The sequence below is a fragment of the Chelonoidis abingdonii genome, chromosome 5, assembly GCF_003597395.2.
Source record: "Chelonoidis abingdonii isolate Lonesome George chromosome 5, CheloAbing_2.0, whole genome shotgun sequence".
NCBI lineage: Eukaryota > Metazoa > Chordata > Testudines > Testudinidae > Chelonoidis > Chelonoidis abingdonii.
The window spans coordinates 5628005-5651093 of NC_133773.1; the positions used below are offsets into that span (position 1 = coordinate 5628005).

Genomic DNA, 23089 nt, shown 5'->3' on the forward strand with positions numbered 1-23089 from the left:
GAAAGGGAGTGGGCTCCCAGAGGGTAGGGAATTTGAATTCAGTGTGCAAACAAACGACAGGGCTGCCACTTGGCACTCATATCACCTGGCAACCCTGGCCCACCTGCCCGCAGCCCAGCCTCCATCACTCACCCTTGGCCGACTGGCAGGCAGAAGGTGTGGTTGTGCCATCTGGAGGCTGTGATGGTTCCTGCAGGGCCGGCGGCTGGACCTCTCCTCTCTCACTGCCCCCCCTCCCCTCGCGTGCAGCTGGGAGGGGGTAGTGGGGTGTGGTAGCCAGAAGGAGGGGTCTCAGCAAGGTAAGGGGCCCTGGCTCCTTCCCTTCCCCCCCACAGCCAGCTGCACTAGGTTTTACAAGGCCACCAGAGCCACCCCCAGCACCCACATTAACCCCAGTACCTAGGCACCCACCAGCCACCCCAAGAGTACTCAGCACCCAGTCAGGCACCCAACCCCTACAGTATGCCACCACCACAGAGCCCACATCCTATCATAATTAATAACGGCAATAACCCCTCTTAATTAGTGGTTTTCATCAGCAGATCCCCAAGCACTTTACAAAAGAGGTCAGAATCATTATCCCCATTTTAAAGATGGGGAAACTGAGGCATAGGGAGGGGATGCAACTTGCCTAACGTCACCCAGCAGACCAGTGGCAGAGACAGGAATAAAGCCCAGGGCTCCTGAGTCCCAGTTCAGTGCTCTCTCCACTAGGCCATTCTGCCTTCCTATATGTTGTATCATAGATCTCTTTATGGATTGCAGACCTAGCTGATTTGGGGATCTGGTGACATGTTCAGAACAATGCCTGTAATGAAATGTTGATGAGGTTTTATTCTGTTTAGAAGACCCTCATTAGTTCATTAATAGTTGTTAGTTCTTGGTTTCCCAGATGGTGCACTCCTGTCATAAATTGCTGTCTGACAGTTTAGTGATTCACATGGTGAAGGAGTTATATTTCAGGGGGAGGAAGTGGAAGCACTAACTTATTTATACTCTAGTTTTCAAGGTTGCTTTGTTATTCAGAAGCTGGAGATGATTTCAGTGCACAATGCCTACATAACCCTTAAACCTGGATTGAAGTGAGGTTGGGCAGATTAGCATAAAAATAGTGATATTCCCTAAGAACATGCCCTCTCTAAAAGAATGTTCTCCTTTTGGATGCGCTTAGCTTCAAGATAAGTTTCTGTGCCTTCTTCTTTAAGGTGCAAATCAGTCAGAGGACTCATTTATTCAACAACTGCATGCAACTGCCTAAAAGGTCCATTCAACAGATCTTGAGCTGCAGCAGAGGTGCTTGAGCTGCCTGAGGATTCTGGGAAGACCCAGGGCATCAGAGAAACTGACAGCTTTGCCTTATAGTGTTTTATTAGTGGATATTTATTTAATTCCCTTCAGCTCCCCAAGGTATGCTGAGAGAGAGAACGACACACACACTAACGCAGATAGCTGAACCAAAAAGGAGACATTATCAGGGAAGTCTAAATGTTTCCTGCGGCAGTATATTCTTGGCAGCAGTTTGAGTTACCCTGCAGTTCAAGGACAGTTGTTAGGAAGTGCAGGATTAATTCTTAACAATCTGCTTGAAAAATCCTGCAGGAACAGATTTGATTTTCCTGTGGAGTCCTTTTGCACTATTTAAAAGGGCTTACAGGTCATCTGTTTTATATTTTTGGTTATAAGACACCCATGACAATCTGCTTCATCTGGTTTTTTTAAGTAGAAATGTATGTCATTATCACAAATCAAGGTTCAGAACAACTCGGTTGCTTAAATTGATTCCATACTTCAAAATTTGTTCAAAAACAAAGGACCAGGCAGGGTTTTTTTTGAAGTTAGTGAGATATTGGTTTAAATGCTTGAAGGCACAGTAACTCTGGAGACTCCAAACTGGATCTGATTTATTTGTAACTCTTTTTTGCCTAATCTCAAAGTGTGCTCCCTTTGCTAGAGCAATGTGCTAATGAAGGCAGAGTTGATTAGCAGCTGTTTTCTTACTGCTGAATATAGGCAGCTGAATATAGACAACAGACTCTTTACCTGTGCTTGGGCCTAGTTCCTGTTTCTTTGAGAGGCTTAAGGTCATATCCTGTAAGTGGAGGATGTATCAGGACCAGACAAGCTGGAGCACTTTTGATAAGAATCAGAGATATGTAGGACTAAAAAGAGACCTCAAAAGGCCAAGTCCAGCCCACTGCGCTGAGGCAGGAGCAAGTAAACCTAGACCATCCCTAACAGGTGTTTGTCTAACCTGTTCTTAGAAACCCCCCCTGACGGGGATACCACAGCCTCCGTAGTGAATTAGACAGCTTCTCCTAAATCGAACCTGAATCTCCCTGGCTGCAAACTGTTAATTTGGGCTACTGTATTTTCTTTGACTCAACGCTGACATTTAACAGTGAGCCAAATCGTTGTGGAATGACCGGGGAAGGTTTGTACCAGTTGCCTTTGCCATAGGAGAGAGGTGGTGTGGAGTTGCATCAGCCCATGAGAGCATGGGAAGGCGTTGTGCCTCAGAGAAAGGCTGCACCTCTGAGGGCTCTCCTCACCACAGGGAGAGTGTGCGTTCTGCACCAGCCTCTAGCAGGGGCTCGCTTGCTTTTTTCTTGGGTGTGGTGGTGAGGAAGGAAATGTCTTGCCTCTTCTTTTTCACTTTTGTACGCCCAAGGGTGAGCATTGGCTGGAAGCACTCATGGGAGCACAGAGGCTCCTGTTGTATGCAAGGCACAAGGGAGATAAGGCTCCGTCTGCCTTCTCTTCTAGGTACCCAGGCAGTTTTTTCTTTTTTTACACTAAGCACTCCCATTCACTTCATTGGTCCTTGGATCAGGCCCTGTGGCGGTGCAGATCCCTCCTCATGTTCAAGAAGGGGTAAAGAACTCCTCTGAGCACAATCAGCCTCAACCCAGCACATGTGTGAGGCTTGTCAAGCCTGGAGAAAGGCAAGTCCTTAAAAGAGGCGTCAAAAAGTGACAGGCTATTGCAGACCCCTATAAAACATAGCATAGTCGTAGAGAATAAAGGCTCCAAAAACCTCTGCACAGGGAAAATTGCCAGGTTGCCAGATCAGCCAGCTTTGTGGCCTTTTTGAGCCAGCAGAGTAGTTGAAAGAGGTTGTGAAAATTGGGCCCAGGTTATTTATGGTTCTAGTCATGTAATGTTAAGAAAATCCAAGGATTGTTTGGCCTCAGTTGAGCTGTTACATGAGTTTGGTATATGTCTGGTTTGCTTTGCTTCTGTCTTTGGTGTTTGCTACTGTGTTTTGCTGCCTCGGGTACTTACATTGCACAGGAAGTTCAGCTGTATCACTGCAAAAGGCCAGTGTGAAACCCTCCCAATGCCTTTTCCCCCCACCCCTGATCTCTGGGACAATTTCCAGCCATGGATCTTCTCTGCCACTTGTAGGGTGACCAGATGTACTGATTTTATAGGGACAGTCCCGATTTTGGGGTCTTTTTCTTATAAAGGCTCCTATAACCCCCCACCCCCATCCTGATTTTTCACACTTGCTGTCTGGTCATCCTAGCTTCTTGCAAAGCTTCACTTCCTAATCTAGCTGCCAGTTTGAGGAATCAGTCCACAAGATTCCAGATCCAATAGGCTCTTCCTGCTGTCCTCCCTCACATTGACCTCCATTGCTAATCCAGCACTGAATCACGCACAGAATAAGCTATAGTGAGCTATTATTAGTCCATGCTGAAATTTTCCTTTTTTTCCCTAAAATTGAAAAAGGCCAAACTTTGACTTGCTAATAATGGATGTTCTGCTGATGGAAACAAATCCTTGTTTGTGTCTGACTCCACCATATTGTCCCTCGACTCTGGCATATTCGCTGTGTCTAAAAAGACCTTTTTCCTTTAACATCATTTGTACTTAAAGAATATTTTCACACATTTGTTAACCAACGAAGTGGGCAGCAATTCTAATTTTAGGAACAAAGAGGTGGGTGTCATTGACAGCTCCAAACTTTATTTGAATTCTTGTAGCTGTCTTGTCGCAAATGAGAGGGAATCCTAGAGGTTATCGCTACTGGTTTTTCTCCTCTCTTGAAATGAGAGGGGCTGACATGAAAACGAGTCTGTATGTCAGGCTGGAGATGAGTACCTTTTCAAAAGCTGTTGAATAAGAAATAGTAAAATAAAGTAAAGAGGAATAAGGTAAGATTTTCTTAGAAATTAAACCCCAGAGACCTGGGTAATTTTAAGTAAAGTCGTGTATACTGCATAAAGTGCTTTTCAGAGGGAATGGCAGCAGAGAACCTGTGAAATGATAGACCAGATCTCAAGATATGTTTAAATATTCCATAGGAGAGGTTATAGTAGAGGCCCCCTCTGTGCCCAATTCCTGGAGAAGATGAGTTGTTACAGCTGTAGCTATGGCGGTTTGGCTGTTTAGCTCAGGCAATTTGTGCTTTAGCTCTGGAGGTCCCAGACTCAGTGTCCAGCATGTTGGTCATGATGGCAGCCATCCTACTAAATATACAGTAATTTAAGAATGTTGTTGCATTTATTAATTATGGCTGGGATCTACATGAGTTAGGTGCCCAACTTCCACTGAAATTCAGTGGGCGGTAGGTGCCTAACTCCTTTAGGCTCCTGTAAAAATTCCACCTAGTGCCTGGATTAAAGAAAACCTGTGTAGGTTAGTTGCGTGGGTGCCTTGTTGAGGTTCTAGTAGGAACAGGCTTTACTTTGCTCATGTTAGGAAGGGAAAAGTTCACGTGGTGAGAAGGGCTGGCCTCTGTGGGCCAGATGCTCCTTTACAGCAATGAGAAGTGCGTGTCATTGGGGCAAGAAGTGGACTCCTTCCTTCAAAGTTGAGGCAGAACTTTCCACTAGGGTTGTGGGCCTTGGTGTCTGTGGCCGGGGAGGTGTTTAACCAGTGTGGTGCTGAGATCTCTCTCTCTCTCTTAATTTTAATTCACACACACACACACACACACACACACACACACACACACACACACACACACACACACACACACACACACTGCCTGTCCTCTAGCCACAAGCATTTTTGCTTTGCAGCATGCAACACAGCACGTGTAACTTGTTTTAAGGATCCCTCAGAAGACAGTACTTCTATCCTGGCTATTTTTGCACTGTTCCATCTCGGCCTGTGAGTCACTGAGTCCTCAGGACAAGCCCATCTTGGTCATTCCCTGAAGCCTTCCTTTCCCATCTCTGTGGCGAGTTCCCTCTTTGAACTGGAACTCATTACACCTCCTCTAGGTGGCTCAGACTCTGTTCCATTGTGAAGCTTTACATGGGCTGAGCTTTGCCCTAGAAGTAATGCCCACAATTGCTGCAGTCTTGTATAGTCTTCTGAGATGCCTGTGGACCTCCTCTTCCATGTGTTTTAGCTCAGCCATCAGAATTCAGGCAGGCAGTTCAGTCAGCACAATGTCTGGGATACGTGCATTTTAAATGACATCAATAGTTCCTTTTCCCCAGAAGTTGGAACTTTTGTAACACTCAAGCGGACTGTGACATGTTTATAAAGAAAAGAGTTTTAATTAAAACTCCAGTTTCTGAGCTTCCCATTGGCAGGTGCCATCTTGATGAAAGTGACATAATCAGAATCAAGTGAGAGCTCAGACTGCAGGTGAGTGTGCATTTTGTTACTGTACTAACACTGTCCTATGGATTCTTCGTGCTTAAACAAGTGCCTGACTTTAATCATGTGACTAGTCCCATTGGAGTCCATGGGGTGTTTGTAAGCACCTGACTGAATCCAGACTTTGGACCAGAAATTAAGTGGATGGAAACTGGCTTATTGTCCTCAATGCCGATTACTGCCGCAGTCACAAACGACATTGCTTAACGAGATGGCCATAAGTAGCAGGTGAGTCAGGGATGGCAGTCAGTATTGGCAATCAGATGAGTAAGTGCAGGTAGCGTCTTAGAAGGGCACAGCAAGCTCCCATGTGCTGTGCGATGAGTGAGGGGTACAACAAAAATACCTCCACAACAAACATCCTGCTTTACGGCATGATGTCATTGTTCAGCCCCTGACATGGTGTAATGCACAAATTCCCTGATTCTTCTTCACAGTGATACAGCGGGAACAGTCAAGGGTAAAAATACTTGCATCATAAATTGCCCCTGGATGCATAGGCACAAAAAAGCATCCCATGTTAAGGTTGCCAAGTGCAGCAGTAACTTACGACAGAAGAGTGTCATACAGCCTGCTCCACAGAAGGGTGTCATACAGCCTGAATGGGCATTCAGATTGCTGTGAAAAAGGATACAGCTTTTATATTCATTTAATGTTCATTATTAAAATATTATGTGAATATCCTGGGATGCAAGCATTGGGGCATATTTGTTAGCAACATGTTTATTCATGAAAATAAAACATTCTATTCAAGTTGAGCTATATATTGCACTGTCATTGGCAAATTGTGCCTTGTTGAAAATCTATCAGAGAAAGCTGTCTTATCTTGCATATGCTGCTTCACAGAAAATAGAACCACAGCAAACTCTTGTGCCATAATGATTTTCTGTCTGTCTTGATGAGACATAATGAGATAAATTCAAGACCTTTTTGAAGGCTAATTACATATTGTACACTCTAGACATCAGTTGTCCTTGTTAGATGATGTGAATTTTTTGCTTTTATTTCATCTTCTATGTTGTCTGCGTATGCATGTGAATTTGGCTTAGCTTTGAAATACAAATTGGGATTAGGGAGGAACTGGATGTATTTTTTCTCCCCCAGATCTTTGCAGATATTCCACTGTAACACGATGCATCATTAGAGATAAGGCAAAACTTGGAGGTAGATGTGAAGTAAATAAAAGGCCTGAATTTCAGGCATGGAGCTGGGCATGGTGCCATAAATCATACCAGTTCTTGAACAACCCTCCAGAATAAATTCAAAGCTGAGCATGCTATAAGGCTTCTTGTTTCTGTTATTTATACTGATAATTATGGCCAGATTTTCAAAAGTTCTCAGCATCCACCACTGGGAGCAGTTTTTAAATACAGTTTAGCCCCAACTTATTTAAGTGCCAAACTGGAAATAGCTAGATGCTGAGCTCTTTTGGATATTGGGCCCTTAAATTTTCATTTTAATTTTAAAGGTGTAGCCAATGATTTTAATTTCTTGTTCATCTATAGCTAACGTTGTGTCAGATATAATCATTGTATGCCAAATAGAGTTAAGTGATAGGATTATAATAGTACAAGATTAATCAGTATGTAGAGGGAATAATCATGTATTTGGTATCTAAGTAAATAGGGCTGAAATGCAAGACCTGTAAGCTGAGGCCTGTAAGATTTTAGCTTAGCCATACGTAAGCCATAGAGTTAAGGAACGCTGATATAAGTAGGTGACCAAAGAATAACCCGACGCCCTAAGATTACTGGAAAAGATATACCAATGGGTGATATTGGAAAAAAATAACAGTAAAAGTAATATTTTGCTTGCAAGATACCTGGTAATCACATTTTTTCTAACACATGCCCTAACCGCAGAGTGCACTATGTGCAGAAATGCTAATGATGGATAATCTGAATCATATTATAAAAGAGGGTGCCTAGATTAGGAAAATTGAGCTCCCTATCAGAAACTCCAGCAGGAACCATCCCTCAACTGATGATCAATCTGTGAGAGACCATCAGACCCTAACACTATTGTGAAGGATGTGAGTAGAACTATATTTCTAACCTGTGCATAGGTCTGTATAGAATTTCTATATGCTTGGGTAATCATCACTTTAACTGTAACTTTAATAAAGCTTGTAGAACAGACTAGACCTTGGACTTGTGAATGACTGTGGGGTCACTACCCTTGGTCTTTGTGTCCTTAGAGACTCTACATCTAAAGCAGGGGTCGGCAACCTTTCAGAAGTGCTGTGCCGAGTCTTCATTTATTCACTCTGATTTAAGGTTTTGCATGCCAGTAATAGATTTTAATGTTTTTAAAAGGTCTCTTTCTATAAGTCTATAATATATAACTAAACTATTGTTGTATGTAAAGTAAATAAGGCTTTTAGAATGTTTAAGAAGCTTCATTTAAAATTAAATTAAAATGCAGAGCCCCCCGGACCAGTGGCCAGGACTCAGGCACTGTGAGTGCCGCTGAAAATCAGCTTGCGTGCCGCCTTCGGCACCTGTGCCATAGGTTGCCTACCCCGATCTAAAGCAAGTAGCAGAGATGACTTTCACTGTCTTAAGTTTGAAACTGTAGCCACCCAAGTCGAACCCCTGGTGGTGTAAAACCACATTACAAAATTCACATTAAATACAATAAAAGGCTACAAAGGTTACCCCTTAGCCTTTTCGAAAAGCTAAAATTCCTTGTCAATATCATGGGCCAAGTATAATGATTGCCCTTAAACACTTTCCCATTGCCTTCAATATATAACATTCTCTAAGGGTATACACCAATCCTTTTTCGAAGTGTAAGGAAAATTAAGAACTACTGTCGCTGCTACAGTGACCATGTCTAAGGTCGCTGTTTGTTGGATGGTCTCTCTCTTGTCTTGTCCATCTTGTAATCATTGAATTGGCTCTGTCTCTTCCTCTCCAGAAGCAAGAACTGTCAATCACCCATGGTATATAGACCAGGGAAATATGGAGGATTTCTGTGTATTCTTACCACACTGCCATGTTTCTTGTTTGTTTCTGAATTGCAGCCAGATTTGCAGGAGCTGCAGTTTTAATCTAGGGTGGCTGGATGATTTCAACAGCGCTGTCTATCCCTATCAGGGGTGGGGGGAGGAACTGAAATCAGAGTAGCTTTTGCATCACCCTGTTGTCATGATAACTACTTAAGGTGTTGTGCTATCGTGTTCAATCAGAAGAAGCCAATGTACAGGAGTTATGATAGAAGAAGAGTTGTGTGAAATCTTGCATATGTGCAGAGACTAGAAATTGGCTAACTGCATAATTTACCCTGATCCACTAAAAAAGAAGAAAAAATCCACACTTCATCCAACATGATGGCAACATTTTGATCTCAGATTCATGCAGCAGATCTTAAAAACTGATACTGTAGTTGTACATCATGTTGTGGTGGTGGTAGTGAGGATTTTAATAGTTGCCAATACACTGGATTTTCTTTGCACACTATTTGCCAGGCAAGGACTTTGAATGACATATTGAAAGCCTTTTTAATTTCCATGTACCTTCTGTAAGTATGTCTGAATGCCTATGTATCATTAGTAACAGGATGGTCATAATTATTTTACAGTGATTCTCAAGGAATCAGAAAAGTAACAGCATTTTTGAGCTGACAAACTGGATGTGTGTGTCTATTTTAGATTTCAGAAATGGCAGGAAATCAACTTCCCAAAAGGGTCTATCTGAATTTTAATTTTCCTTGTACTGGTGATTGTAGATCCAGCAATTAAAGAACTAGTTTGTTTTCTTTTAAAGACCAGAGACATGTGCAAAACTGTACATACATTTATCATGGTTGAATGTGAAACTGAGGTGCATGAGTGCAGAAAAATGATCAGAGTTTTCTAAAGAGCCCAGCACCAGTAGCTCCAAGTTACACTTATGTGGACTGGCCAGATTTCTGAAAAGGCGGAGGACTGAGCCTTCCCCATTGATCTCAATAGGCACTGCTGTAAACTGAGCTGTTTAGAAAATCTAGCCCTTAATCTCCAAGGATCTGAGCCTGCAAGGGGCTGAGCACCTCCTGTGAAGTCGAGGATGCTCAGCACCTTGCCGGAAGAGCAACCAATGAGCTTTGAGCCTGTGCTGACAGTTCTTTGAAATTGGACGCAATGAATGTCTGCACTTCAAATTACCAAAGAGGGGAAAAGAATCCCCAACCCAACCTCGTGCGGTGTATGGGGAAAAAAGAGAACAAAAATAATAGCTGTCAGTCTGTAAGGCCCATCATACATATACATTACAGCTAGAGGGAATGTATTATACAGTGGGCATGTCTAGTTCAGGGGGTACCCAGAGATAGCTGTCTTATATGGAGCTGTTCAAAATTCTTCACAGGTTTTCTGGAAGAAACCCTGGGGAAACAGTCTTATTAGAATGTCTTAAAGCTGCCTGTACAGATATCCTGTCCTCTCCAGGATGGCATGATTATTTTATTTGCTGAGACATTGATTTCTGAGCATGGGACATCTTAAATGAAAACCACAAAAATGTATTTTACTGCTCTCCTAAGCTGTGTCTAAGAGCGAGTGAAAAAGCAATACTTTGATGGATCCAAAACAGAGAGAGAAGCCAGAAGATCTGTTAGGTCTAATACATTCAGCAAGGAAAATAACTATCTGACCAAGGCTGCTTCTAGAGAAATCCATGTCCAAAATGGCCTAGTTCTTTTCTGCACAAATATTTTAAACATGTACCACATATTAGAGTGAAAATCTCCCATCTCCCTCTTGTGTTTTTTTAAATAATTCATGAGAAAATAGCTCATGAGTGTTTGTTGTTGTCTCTCTCACTAAGGCTATGTCTACACTGCAGCGGGGGTAACTTCCAGCTAGAGGAGCCATACCGGCACTAGCTCTGCTCAAGCTGACAGGCTAAAAATAGCATGGCCAAGGCGATGTGGGCTGTGGCTCGGGCTACCTGCCCAAGGTCAGTCCCATCTGAGATCCCAGCTGCTGGCCCATGCAGCCCCAGCCACGCTACTGTTTCTAGCACGCTAGCTTGAGCAGAGCTAGCTCATGAATGTCTAGCTGAGCCAGGAATCCCACCTCCCCGCTGCAGTGAAGAGGGCCTCTAAAGATGTGTGTTAAAAAGAAATGGGAAGGGGATGAATATTTGCTGGAAGAATTTAGTCTCCGGTTCCTCTTTTGCAGTCTGCAGACCTGGATTCTTCAAGGCCTCTCCCCAGAGCCCATCCTGCAGTAAATGCCCCCCTCACAGCTACACACACGAGGAAGCATCCACCTCCTGTCTGTGTGAAGAACACTATTTCAGAAGGGAGTCGGACCCACCCACCATGGCCTGTACAAGTAAGCACACACTGTGTATCTTTTAATCCATTTGCGCTGTTACACACAAGGAATGGGCACAATGACAATAAAGAAAGTGCTTTTACAGGCTTTGGGCCTCATCCTGACCTAGCTTGTGCTAGTTTTACATTGCTGTAATCCTCTGGCTTCATCTAAATTACTCTGGATTTACACCATTGGTCTTGAGAGCAGAATCAGGGCTCTAGGGATTTGTAAGTAGGTGTTTGTGGAGTTTAGCATTTAGAACTGAACGTACAGCATCTAGAATTGCATGCTGCTGGTGTGTGTTGTAAACTACAGTTATTTAGCTATAGATCTAGGTAGACACACTATATATGGGTGCCACTTAGTGTCACGAGTTATTCTATTTCCCAATAGTCAGCTTGAACAACCAGAGAAATAATGAGGTGTCTAGCACTGTTAGCTACTTCGGGATAGTGATATTGGTGGGAGCTACCGACTGTCCAAAGCTACCGCAAAGAAAGAAACCCTATGTCCACAATATTCAGTGGATGGGGGAGGCAAATATTGTAGGGGGAGAAATAACAAGCAATTTGGTATGTGGGGAGCTGGAGACAGGAGAGGGAGGGGGCAAATGATGGTTTTCAATCACTCTTTTCCCCACAAAATATGAAGCTACCCTTTCATCTGCAGCTTGTAGACCTGTAGCTGCATCTTTGCCACTTCCTCTTCTAAATACTTCGACCCTGGTCCTGCAAAGACTTACACTTACACACATACATAACCTCACCCTGTCAGAAGTCCCGCTGAAGTCAGCTTAACACAGTGCATAAGGTTAGGAATGCACACACATCTTTGCAGAATGAGGGCCTTCACTGGGAGCTGGGCAATATTCCAGATGGAATTTTATAGTAGAAAGGGAGTTGAAAGGAACTGAAAAAGTACCTGACCCTCTATGGTTGGGAACAGGCAGAAGTGACCCTCCGAGATGGAACAGGGGTAATAAAAAGCCACTATATTCAGAACAGCTGGGACAAGGTGAAGAAGGAGCTTCTGCTCTCCATTTTTCTCCTCTCCTTCTACTAGGGACTGTTAGCAGCAGTAGAAGGTTAGATGTCATGATGGCCCTAGAAGAGCTGTGCACCAGTCAGCACTCTACTGATCTATACTGTGTCGCCGTGGTTATTTGACTAGCATCCTCGCTGCAGAAAACAGGACAGGGCAGCAGTTCCCAGGGCAGGTTCTAAGCTAAGCTGGATAAATTGGCAGAAGCACCTTGGGAGAGAGGTGCTAGGGGCTGTGGGGAGAAGTGGGAATAAGTAAGGGCCCGGGGTCGGGGCATCAAGAATGCTTCCCACCCATGTCTCCCAATGAACCCTAATGCTTTTTCTGGCCACTTCCAATTCGCTCTCGGTTTTGGCGCTGATCCTGTCAGCTGCTGCACGCCGATGAGCCCCTTTGCCTCCAGGGGGCTCCAGGCACTGGAAGGGATGGCTCACGCAGAACAGCCGGAGGATCGGGGTCTGACCTGGGAGCACTGAACGTCTCTCCGCTTGGTTTTCACAGCAGAAGGTGACTTGAAATGTGCTGCTCTCTTGAAAAGGCCGAGCGACTCCAGGGCGGGAAGGGGGAGCCTCACATCATTTGTGTTAGGCAATGCTGCATAAAGGTCACAGGCAGATAGATGGAAGAAGAGTCCAGCTAGTGAAATCCTGGTGTTGTCAGGGGAGGGGAGAAAAAACATCTTTTAAAATAAAGACGTTCCAAACATAGATAAAAAGCTAGTTATACGACTAGGCCGATTCACAAAGGGGCTTCAGGCAAGTTAGCTGCCCAGCTTCCATTGCAAGTCAGTGGCCAGTGAGTGGCTGATTCCCTTGGGTTTCTGTGACAATCCCAGCTGTATAGTGGAAGAGTACATATGTTAAATAGGTCCTATTCTGCCAGCAGAATAAGGCATACCAGGTTGTGCGTTAGTAGGATCTGGGGGTATTTCTTGGGCAGATGAAAGTTACAACACCCATAATCTGCAACAAACCCCCTACCAACACACACCAATTTGTGGCTCATTGCTCTGTGTTACTTTAGTGTGAGGACACAGATACAAAGAACCAGGCCTTAAGCAGCAACCAGAGAACTCGGTCACCAGGAAGTTCCCACCTTTCATTAAGCTCCCTCCTACAACACATCCTGGTCCTCTCTGGTGAAACTGTGTACCTCGATGACCACTCCACAGTTACATACAGGAAAAAAAAATCCTGCATCACGTTTGGTTGACAAGAGTCATTTGTTAGGCCTGGTCTACACTGGTGGTAGGGGGTGGGGGTTGATGTAAGATACGGGAATAGAGTAGCTGAAGTCGACGTATCTTATTTTGACTTATCTCCAGTCCTCATGGCGCGGGATTGATGGCTGTGGCTCCTCCATCGACTCCACTACCGCCGCTCGCCCTGGTGGAGTTCCAGAGTCGACGGGAGTGCGTTCGGGGATCGATATATCACGTCTAGATGAGACGCGATATATATCGATCCTCGATAAATCGATCGCTACTGGCCAATCCAGCGGATAGTCTGGACGTACCCTCAGAGCCACTAAGTTTCTGTTGTTTACTTCTGCAGAAGTTAATAGAATCATCAAAATGTAGGTCCTCAAGAAGTCATCTAGTCCAGCCCTCTGTACTAAGAGATTTCATCCACTTGAAATCTAGTAAAAGGTGTCTTAAAATTAGTTTTAAGTATTACATTGCCAAGTCTCCCTGCCAGTATTTATGGTTTTATAATGATGCCTTCCTGGCTTTTTTCAAAATGCTTGTTAGTTCCATGTTGCTATGTGAAAGAGCCACGCAAGCAGGGAAAACTGATTAACTCACCATAAAAGCGAAACAGAAACTGATCATAGATGAAGGGTTGTCAAATGCTCAGAGGAATAACAAAAAAGGAGTCGAGAAAGATGTTTTGTTCTTTAATTTCTTTAAGTTCTAGTTTCTTAGAACTGGAATTTGTAACAATAAGTAATAATTTTTAATGTGATTTTAAAATCGATGATGCACCGTTAAATTTTGGAAAAATGTTCTCAGTCAAACTCTCTGTCTTTTTCTCAGGGAATTTTTTGAAAATTATTATTCACTTCCCAGAAGATAAATAGCTTTTAAAAATAAAATGATAGCTTTCTGTCCTCTTTGGGACATCAATTTAAAAGGAAATAAAAATAAAAAAAACAACGGATACATTTTTGAAATTTATGGCCATAGTGGAGAAGTTTTCAAATGCTATAAAATGTAACATAAAACAAAAGTTTCTGATGAGACCATTTCAGGGAATATTTTGCCCTCAGAAAAAAATTCACAATTCCCTTTAATGTGCATTGTGTGTAAGTATCAGAGAGCACAATTTGTCTCTGAGAATGTATTTAAAAAACACACACATTGATTTAATATTTCAGATTTATTGTCCATGAAAGAAAATCTGGACTTTGTCTTCAGCCAGTTTCATTTTGAGTCAGTAAATCATGATCTGGGCTGGGTAAGTCAATATCTGCTTAATATACAAGTTAGCTATCTTTTTTATTATGATTATTTTGGTAAACTAACTTCTTTGTCCCTGACAAAGAGAAGTAATAAATAAAATTGTACCATCTGAGCAGATAGCAGGTTCCCTGATCCTCAGAAAATAAAATAGCATTTTGTTCTCACCACTGTGATTTTTTTCAAAGTTTTAGTGGAGCACAGTTTCAAGATTCTTCAAATAGAACTTGTTAGATTTCTCCAAACTACGAAAGACCATTCATAGAGCCCATTTGAGAAGGCCAATTTTATGGGTTATGGAGTGCCGGTGACTTCAAAGCATTGCTATTGAAATTGATGGTTTTAAGCCTTCCAGAAGAGCAGCTGACTCTTGTGTACAGAGCAAGTAAAAACCTCTGGCAACTTTAGTAAAGTAATAATTTACCTACTGTTAAAGACACATTGTCCAATAAGTGTTTCTTGTGCTTGACTTCCCCCTCCTGCACCCTACATTCCCCCTTAGTTTATTAGTATACGTGAAGAGTCATCACATAGTGGAAAGAAAAACTGGGCAATTTAACTGGTCGAAGGTACTTGTGTTCAATGCATTTAACTCAGCACAACTCCAGGCCTGAATTTCTGTAGCTTCCATTGTATAGGTCTGACAGGGCTGAAAGTTGTTTTAACTGTTCATGTGCTATGATGCCATTAGCTAAATCATGCTGGGTGCCTTTGGGGTGCTTTGTGAGCATTAGCGTGGAATCCATAAAGATTCTCAGATACTTTTGGGGGAGTGCTCACTGCAAATTGCCACAGTTTGTGTGAGTTCCTTCTTTGCATTGGTTTAATTTTTGTTTTCTGGTTTGAATAATATGCAATAGTTATCATTAGAATGACTGTAGTTCATATGCATGAAAAACTCCCTTTGGCTACAGTAGGAGTTGCATACAGGGCCGCCCAGAGGATTCAGGGGGCCTGGGGCAAAGTGAGGGAGCTGCAGTGGTTGTACTCACCTGGCAGTGGTCCGGGTCTTCGGCGGCATTTAGGCAGTAGGGGCCTTCTCAAGCGCTCCGCGTCTTCGGCAGCACTGAAGGGCTCCCTACCACTGAAATGCGCCGAAGACCCGGAGCAACTGAAGGGCGCTCTGCTGCCGAAATGCCACCGAAGACCCGGACCACCGCCGGACCAGGGCTCACCAGGCATTTCAGCAGCGGGGGGCCCTTCAGTCACTCCTTGTCTTTTGCAGCAGTGAAGGACCCCCCTTCTCCCCCCACCACCAAAAACCCAGACCGCCACTGGGCCAGAGCTCGCAGGGGCCCTGTGGGGCCCGGGGCCTGGGGCAAATTGCCCCACTTGGCCCCGCCCCCCGTGGGCGGCCCTGGTTGCACATATGCTGCAATTCATTCCATACACTTCTGTCCTGCAACCGACTTGAGCATATGCTTTATTTTAAGATGCCATTGTCTTAAATGGGACCACTCACATGCTTAAAGCTATGTGTGTGCATAAACATTTGCAGGATTCAGTTCTTACTGGCCTCTTCAACTCCACCTCTTTGGACTCTGAGAGCAGACACACAAAGACAAATTTTCACCAATGGCTCCTTCAATTGCATGCACAACTAGGTGCTTAGACGCTCAACTACCTGCCTGTGTGTGCAGTTAAGGCAGTCTGTTTTAAAAACATGATTCACAGAATTGAATATATAACTCTGAAAAAACTGAGTTGCACTTTTCTAAGCCGTTCTTTTTGTTTTCATTTTACATCAAGGGTGTTTTTTGTTTTGTTTTATTTTTTGTTTTTTTTGGTGAGGGCAAATTTCTCTTAGAATTGGCTAAAATGTTATCTCCTAGGAGAATCAGAGCAGCTTGAGCTGAAATAGCATATGTGCTGCAAATTGCTACAAGGTTTCACAATGAGTTTTATCAATTTTACAGACATAAAAAAAGAAAATAGGAAAAAGTAGCTAGGGAAAAAGTTTACAAAATAATTGCAAGTTCACAGAATTATCTATATGAAATTTTTAAATATTATAGCCATATGACTAGAATCACACAGAGTCAGGAAATGCAGTTAAATAAATCTGCATGCACTTTCTGGGGAGAGGAGGAGGCATGTTGGAACTGGCTTCCAAGGAGGTATTCACGGATTTTAGCACCTACAGGAATTTTGCACCGTTTCCATTCAGACTGAATGGGAATCAGGTGCCTAACTCCCTTAGGCTTTTGAAAATCCCAGTGACACCATGACTCAAAACCAGTGAAACTCTTTCATAAATGTTCCTTTCTTCCTCCTGCATCATAATACAGTTAACGTTCAATGTGCAGATCTGTTGTTAAGATCACCAACATGTTGTATGCTACTGCCATCCTTTTGTACAAAATTATCCTTTCACATCACATCAGAGGAGAATTTTTTCCTCAGTCTCCAAGGCAAATTTATGCAAAAATATTTCTAAAACAGGGTTTGGCTGGTATTTTTCCTCCTCCAAAATCATTATCTGTTGACAACTCAATAGGATTTGAAAAAGAAAATTTGATCTTGCGATTGTTATAACCTGGCCAGAAAAGGGCCATGTGTCCTTCATTTCATGCATTGCCCTTTGCCCATGCGTGACAGTCCCATTGGCTTCACTGGGAGTCCCACCATAGAGTGTCGCCAAGAATTTCATAAGTAACTAGGGATTTGGACTCCTCAATTTTCAGATGTCCCACTTGATCCCCCTGAAAGGGATCTGATTTTTAGAGAGCACATGGCCAGCATTTCCTACCAGTCAGCGTCTCTGAGGGTGTCTCAAGCCGGACACCCCAAAATGGAGGCATCCAGAATCATTAGTCACTTTTGAAAATCTTGGCTTGAATGTCTGATATGGCCCATGGCAAAAAAGTACCAGAGCTAGATCCACACAGGGTATGTCTAAACCGGAGCTAGATCCACACAGGGTATCTCTAAACCGGAGCTAGATCCACACAGGGTATCTCTAAACCGGAGCTAGATCCACACAGGGTATCTCTAAACCGGAGCTAGATCCACACAGGGTATCTCTAAACCGGAGCTAGATCCACACAGGGTATGTCTAAACCGGAGCTAGATCCACACAGAGTATGTCTAAACCGGAGCTAGATCCACACAGGGTATGTCTAGACCGGAGCTCCATCCACACGTGGTGTATCTAGACAGGAGCTAGATCCACACGGGGTGTGTCTACACTGCAGCTGGACGGTTCTTCACAGCTCGACTTGACAGACATGTGCTGGCTTTGATTGAGCTAGTGGACTGAAATCAGCGGCGTGGACATGGAGACGCGGACAGCGCAGCGGACTAGCCGCCCAAGTACAGACTCTTCCAAGGTCTGCATTCAGGCAGCGAATCTGACCCCCTTCCCGTGCTGTCGCCACCTTGCTGCTATATTTAGCATGCTCATCATCGTCTCTCTCTCCCCAAGCTGGGGACTGCAGCTGCCAGCTGCCATGCAAACATACCTTTAGGGTGAAACCTTGACCCCACTGAAATCAATGGCAAAACCCTCAATGACTTCAGTGAGGCCAGGATTTCAGTCTTGATGCCTGCTCTCCTGGCTGGCAGGGGCTTGGAGCACATCCAAGGGAACACGCTTGGTAGGATACTCCTTCCTGGATCAGATGGGTGGGTGGGTCCCAACACCCACACTTCAACGTGAGGAGGGACAGCTAAGAGTGACCCCCCCATTGCCCTGCCAGCCCTTCAGCTGCTGCTGTGCATTGGCTGTGAGTGCCCCATGGCATGCGAGCAGTGCAGCCCCTCTTTTCAGCCTAGAGAGTAGCGCAGAGAGGATGGACAAGAATGCTATTTTCACCCTGTGTTTTTCTCACTTTACTTTACAAACCAGGACCCCCCTCAGCTCCTCGGAATGCCATCTCAAATGTTAACGAGACTAGTGTCTTCCTGGAATGGATTCCCCCGGCTGACACTGGTGGAAGGAAAGATGTGTCTTATTATATTGCATGCAAGAAGTGCAGCTCCCACTCGGGGCTGTGTGAGGCGTGTGGCAGTCATGTCAGGTACCTCCCCCAGCAAATCGGCCTGAAAAACACCTCTGTCATGATGGTGGACCTGCTTGCTCACACAAACTATACCTTTGAAATTGAGGCAGTGAACGGAGTGTCCGACCAGAGCCCTGCAGCGCGGCAGTATGTAGCTGTAAATGTAACCACAAATCAGGCAGGTAAGTGGAACTTCAAAAGGGGCTAAGATTCTGGGGTGGGGGGCCCTGGCCATGCCGTGGGGTGGAACCAGGGCCAACGAGAGGGGGGGAAGCTGGTACAAATTACCGGGGACCGGCATTCTGGAAGGGGGCCCGGGGCCCAGCTTCCCTGGCTTCGTTGGCCCTTGCTGAGGGGCCTGAACAAATTTTATCCTGGGGCCTGAACCCGCTCTTGGCCGCCCTGCATGGAACTCCTATTGAAATAAATGGAAGTAGCAAGACTGGGCCTTGAATTCTTTCTTATGCAGGCGGTTGTGGTCCCCCCGTTCCCCTCCCCGTTTCACAGTATAATTATTGTGGCCTTGGAACACCAGGAATGTTTCCTCTCAGCAGGATGCATTTTGGCCGGGTTTTTTGTTTTTAATTAAGCACGGAGAATCCTTCATAGATTAACATTTCCATGTCTTCACCCACTAAAACAAGGGCAACCTAATTGTCTCCCTTATTGGCGGAGGGACGTCATGATGGGAACCTTTAGATTTCAGGTGTAGTGCAGTTTAAATGGACTCGCTGGTTTAGCAAATGGCTGATTGATCTTGGAGCAGCAGCTGGAGTAAAAGTGAAAAGATGGAGGCCGCCCCAGTGCCCCTTTAGCATCGCAGTGAAAAACCGAACGGATTTGGGATGGGGAGGTGTTGCTGGCTCAGGTCAGGGAGGTCACTGCTCATTGCCTCATTTCAGTTTTGCATCGTGCAAATGAAGATAGTGGGGATTTTTTTCCTCCTTACCCAGAGTTAGGCTCTGTGCACAGACAGGGAGCAGAGGGAATAAAGAGCCTGACCCAACTCGCACAGGCCATGTTAAGCCCAAGCAGATTTACATAGTTTGCACTCAAGGAGCACAGACACGCCAAGGGGGTCAAGGAAGGGGCAGCCACGGTTATGCCCCGCATGGATGCAGCGCTGTGTGCATCCTTCTCTGCATCTCATACACCCTGGTAGGCACTGTGGTCAGAGCCCTCAAAAGTTCTACCATGTTCTGCCTCTCTTCACTCTCCCTCCCTTAAAGCTGCTGTATTGCACATGATCTTCCTTACTGGAGGGCTGAATGTGGAACCCATGCAGTCAGCTTCCTGCACCTCCCAGGAGCATGAGGAGCTCCTTCCTGCAAAGGCTTAGTACCCTGCTCCTCAAGCACAGTCGGCGAATGGCATTTGGGAGCATGGATCCAGCCTTAAGATCCACACTCAGAGCTCTTGCAAATACAGTGCATTGCTCTGCTGCCGGATTCCCAAGCCAGCCTTTCCTACTCCTTTTAAAGGAAATGCTCTTATTGGAGAAATCTGGCATGAGCTACCGAGTGACAAACAAATTTCAGAGTCCTGGCTGCAAAGCAGAAGGACGCAAGGCTGAGCGGGATTAAATTTCATTAGAACAGCAAGGTGCATGTTTGTAGGTTCAGCAGCTACCCAAGAGGCCATTGATGTGTTGTAACTAATCAAGTCTGTGCCCCGGTAATTAATTTGGATTGCTGATGTGTCAGGCAAAGCATGCGAATGTAGCTCGAGGAGAGGAAATAAAAGCACTATTGGGTTACTGCTCACTGCTGATTGACGTGGCAGGAAGCCTTCAAGGGTAGCACTGGCAGATGTCAGCATGACACCTGCAAAAACACCTGTTTTATTCAAATAAACAAGTGTCATGGCCCTTAACGAAGTTTACCATTGTCCTCATCACAAAGCCTGCTGCCAGCAGTTCTCTTCTTGGGTGAAATAGGTTATTGGGTTGACTCCAGCATTTCATAAACAGCAGTGGAGGTGTCCCTGATGCGCTGAGCTAAATGCACATAAAGAGCAATAAATGTTGCAGTAGGAGAGAAGATCAGATATGGACGATCCCCACTTTCTGTAAAGAAACACTTACACCTTGTGAATTACGCCCAAATCTCCCACTAGTTGTATTAGGAGTTATATGCATAACTGACTCTCTGTGCACTGAGATAAGAATGTACCCACTATACAGTTATTACCAGATCTTTTGTGGGGAAATCATAGCCTGTTGGATTTGGATGATAAATGCAGCTCATGTCAAAAAATAATGGAAGTTATAGCCCTGATTCGCCAAGTGTGATATTCTGAATTTACGTCAGCATAACTGCATTGTGATCAGTGGAATCACACTGTAGCAGAACTAGAGTAACATCATGGCAAAATGGGCCCTATGTGTTTATTTCATTGTGCAGTCTTGAAGCGACATCTTTATGCTTCCTCTGTTTGATTCAGTATGTGACGTTTACACAATCCATTACACATCCACATAGACATCGTACAGCCTTGTCCAAATTAAATAATAGCGCCAGGAGAATGCACTATTTCTGGTTCAGCTTTCAGTCCTTATTCAGAAGATGAGCAAGAGTTATTTGCATGAGCTAAAAGTAGCTGGATTTATATATCAAACATTCCCCTGAAAGAGCCTGGAATTTTAGGTTGCTCCCTGATGCTTTAGATACCCTTAGATGTCAAAGGTTAGAGGATCCTTTGCACTGGGAGATAGAGCTAGAGGGGGGGATTTTACAAGTGGGAATTACTCACCTTGACTTTCCACAGGAATTGGACGTCTGACTGCTCTTCGTGCCTTTGGAAAACTCCTTTGTGGCTACTAAACAAGATGTGCGCACATAGGATCCTGTAGTTGTCTTCCTCCCCCCCACCACAACTGCAGTATACCAGCCGCTCACCCCAAAATTGAAAACGTGTGACACCCACAGACAGGCTGTAGGCTTTATACATCTCCAGCTCCCGTGGAACTCAGTGAGAGTTCTCTGTGCCTTAAGATGGCGTGGTTGGACACAGTCAGAGATCAAGGGTCTAATTCTCCATTCTATGACACCAATTGCATGCCAGCATGGAACTATGCTTGCATGAAACTGATGGAGTGGGTTAGAGAATCAGACTCCTACTGGGTTGGTATAAGGACTGAACTGGGGAAAAAAGAATCCTTGCTATAAGAAATACTGACCCATGGAAATTAAAAATGGCACATCATGTTGATAGATACTTACTAAGCAGCATCACAGATGGATCGCCTGGTTTTGTTCTTTCATTTTTGCTGTGTCAATCCCAAGACCTTGCTAATTTCAGAACTTTAAAAAATGCACAAACAGCAAGAGGTTGGCCGCACCAGATGTTTTTTATATATGAAACCTTTGGCAACAAACAGTGTGTATCTGGTTTTGGATTCCTGTAGGGAATGTTTCCTGAAAAATTTGTTTGTTTCTTAAGTAATTTCTCTCTCTCTCTATCTTTCTTTTTTTAAACTGGCACCAGTAGTCAGTCTAGCATTTTCAGACTGATGTAATTTTCCTTTCTGACTGCAAGACATGTATGAACCGTCTCGATTCAAAATTAGATTTGATAGTACAAGAAAAATAGCTAGTTCTGTGTGCAAGATGAAAAAAATATTACAGTAAGCGGGGAGATGAAACTGATTAGCTAACTCTGCTGATCAGTGTATAGAATCCAATAATGATTTTCTGCTGAAGAAGTTGAGTGATTAAATGATTAATTTATGACTGTCTATCAGTATTAAAAACATTGTCACAAATACAATACCATTGTAGTCTCTAGGAGAAGGATAATAAAGAATCGTGCTTTCATGAAACCGTTTCTAAGAACTGCTGTACTGGGTCAAACCACTGGTTCATCTAGCCCCATGTTCTGTCTCTGACAGAGGCCGGTACCAGAGCTTCAAGGGGAGCATACAGAGCAGGGCCATTGGAGTGATCAGAGGTTTAGGGTCACCCGGAGCATGAGGTTGCATCTCTGGCCATGTTAGCTAACAGTAATTGATGGAGCTATCCTGCATAAACTTACCCAGTTCTTTTTTGAACCATGTTATATTTTTGGCCATCATAACATCCAATGGTAATAAGTTCCCCAGGTTAATTGCGAGTGGGGTGAAGAAGTACGTCCTCTTGTTTGAATTAAACCTGTTGCCTATTAATGGTGGGAAAGGGTAAATAACACTTCTCCATTCACTTTTTCCACACCCTTCATGGTTTTATAGACCTCTATCATATCTCCGCCCTCTTTAGCATCTCTTTTCTAACTTGAACAGCCCGAATCTTTTTTTAGTCTCTCCTCATACCGAAGCCATTCCATGCCCTTGATCATCTTTGTTGATCCTCTGAACCTTTTCCAGTTCTCCTATATCCTTTTTGAGAGGGGGCAACAAGAACTGGACACAGTATTCAAGGTGTGAGCATACGATGGATTTATATAGTGGCAGTGTGATATTTTCCTAATACTCCTTAACATTTGGTTAGCCTTTTTACCTGCTATTGTGCATTCAGATGAAGTTTTCAGAGAACCACTCATAATGACTCCAAGATTTCTTTCTTGGTAACGGCTAATTTAAACACCACCATTATATATGTGCAGCTGGGATTATTTTTTCCAGTGTGCACTACTTTGCACTTATCAACACTGAATTTCACCAGATATTTTATT

General features: G+C 44.1%; 1 protein-coding gene across 14 annotated transcripts in view; it reads left to right on the forward strand.

Annotated features, from left to right (window-relative positions):
- The window catches only part of EPHA5 (EPH receptor A5), a 404174-nt gene that overhangs the window by 170257 nt on the left and 210828 nt on the right, over window positions 1-23089 (forward strand). For 7 of the 14 annotated variants that reach the window (XM_032805223.2, XM_032805216.2, XM_032805221.2 and 4 more), the window contains exons 4-5: window positions 10781-10936; window positions 18268-18603. The exons of 4 other annotated variants lie outside the window; for them this stretch is intronic. In XM_032805223.2, the coding sequence (XP_032661114.1) occupies window positions 10781-10936; window positions 18268-18603 (492 nt within the window). The remainder of the gene's footprint in view (window positions 1-10780; window positions 10937-18267; window positions 18604-23089) is intronic. 3 more of the 14 variants (XM_032805224.2, XM_075066056.1, XM_032805225.2) reach the window with 1 other exon arrangement.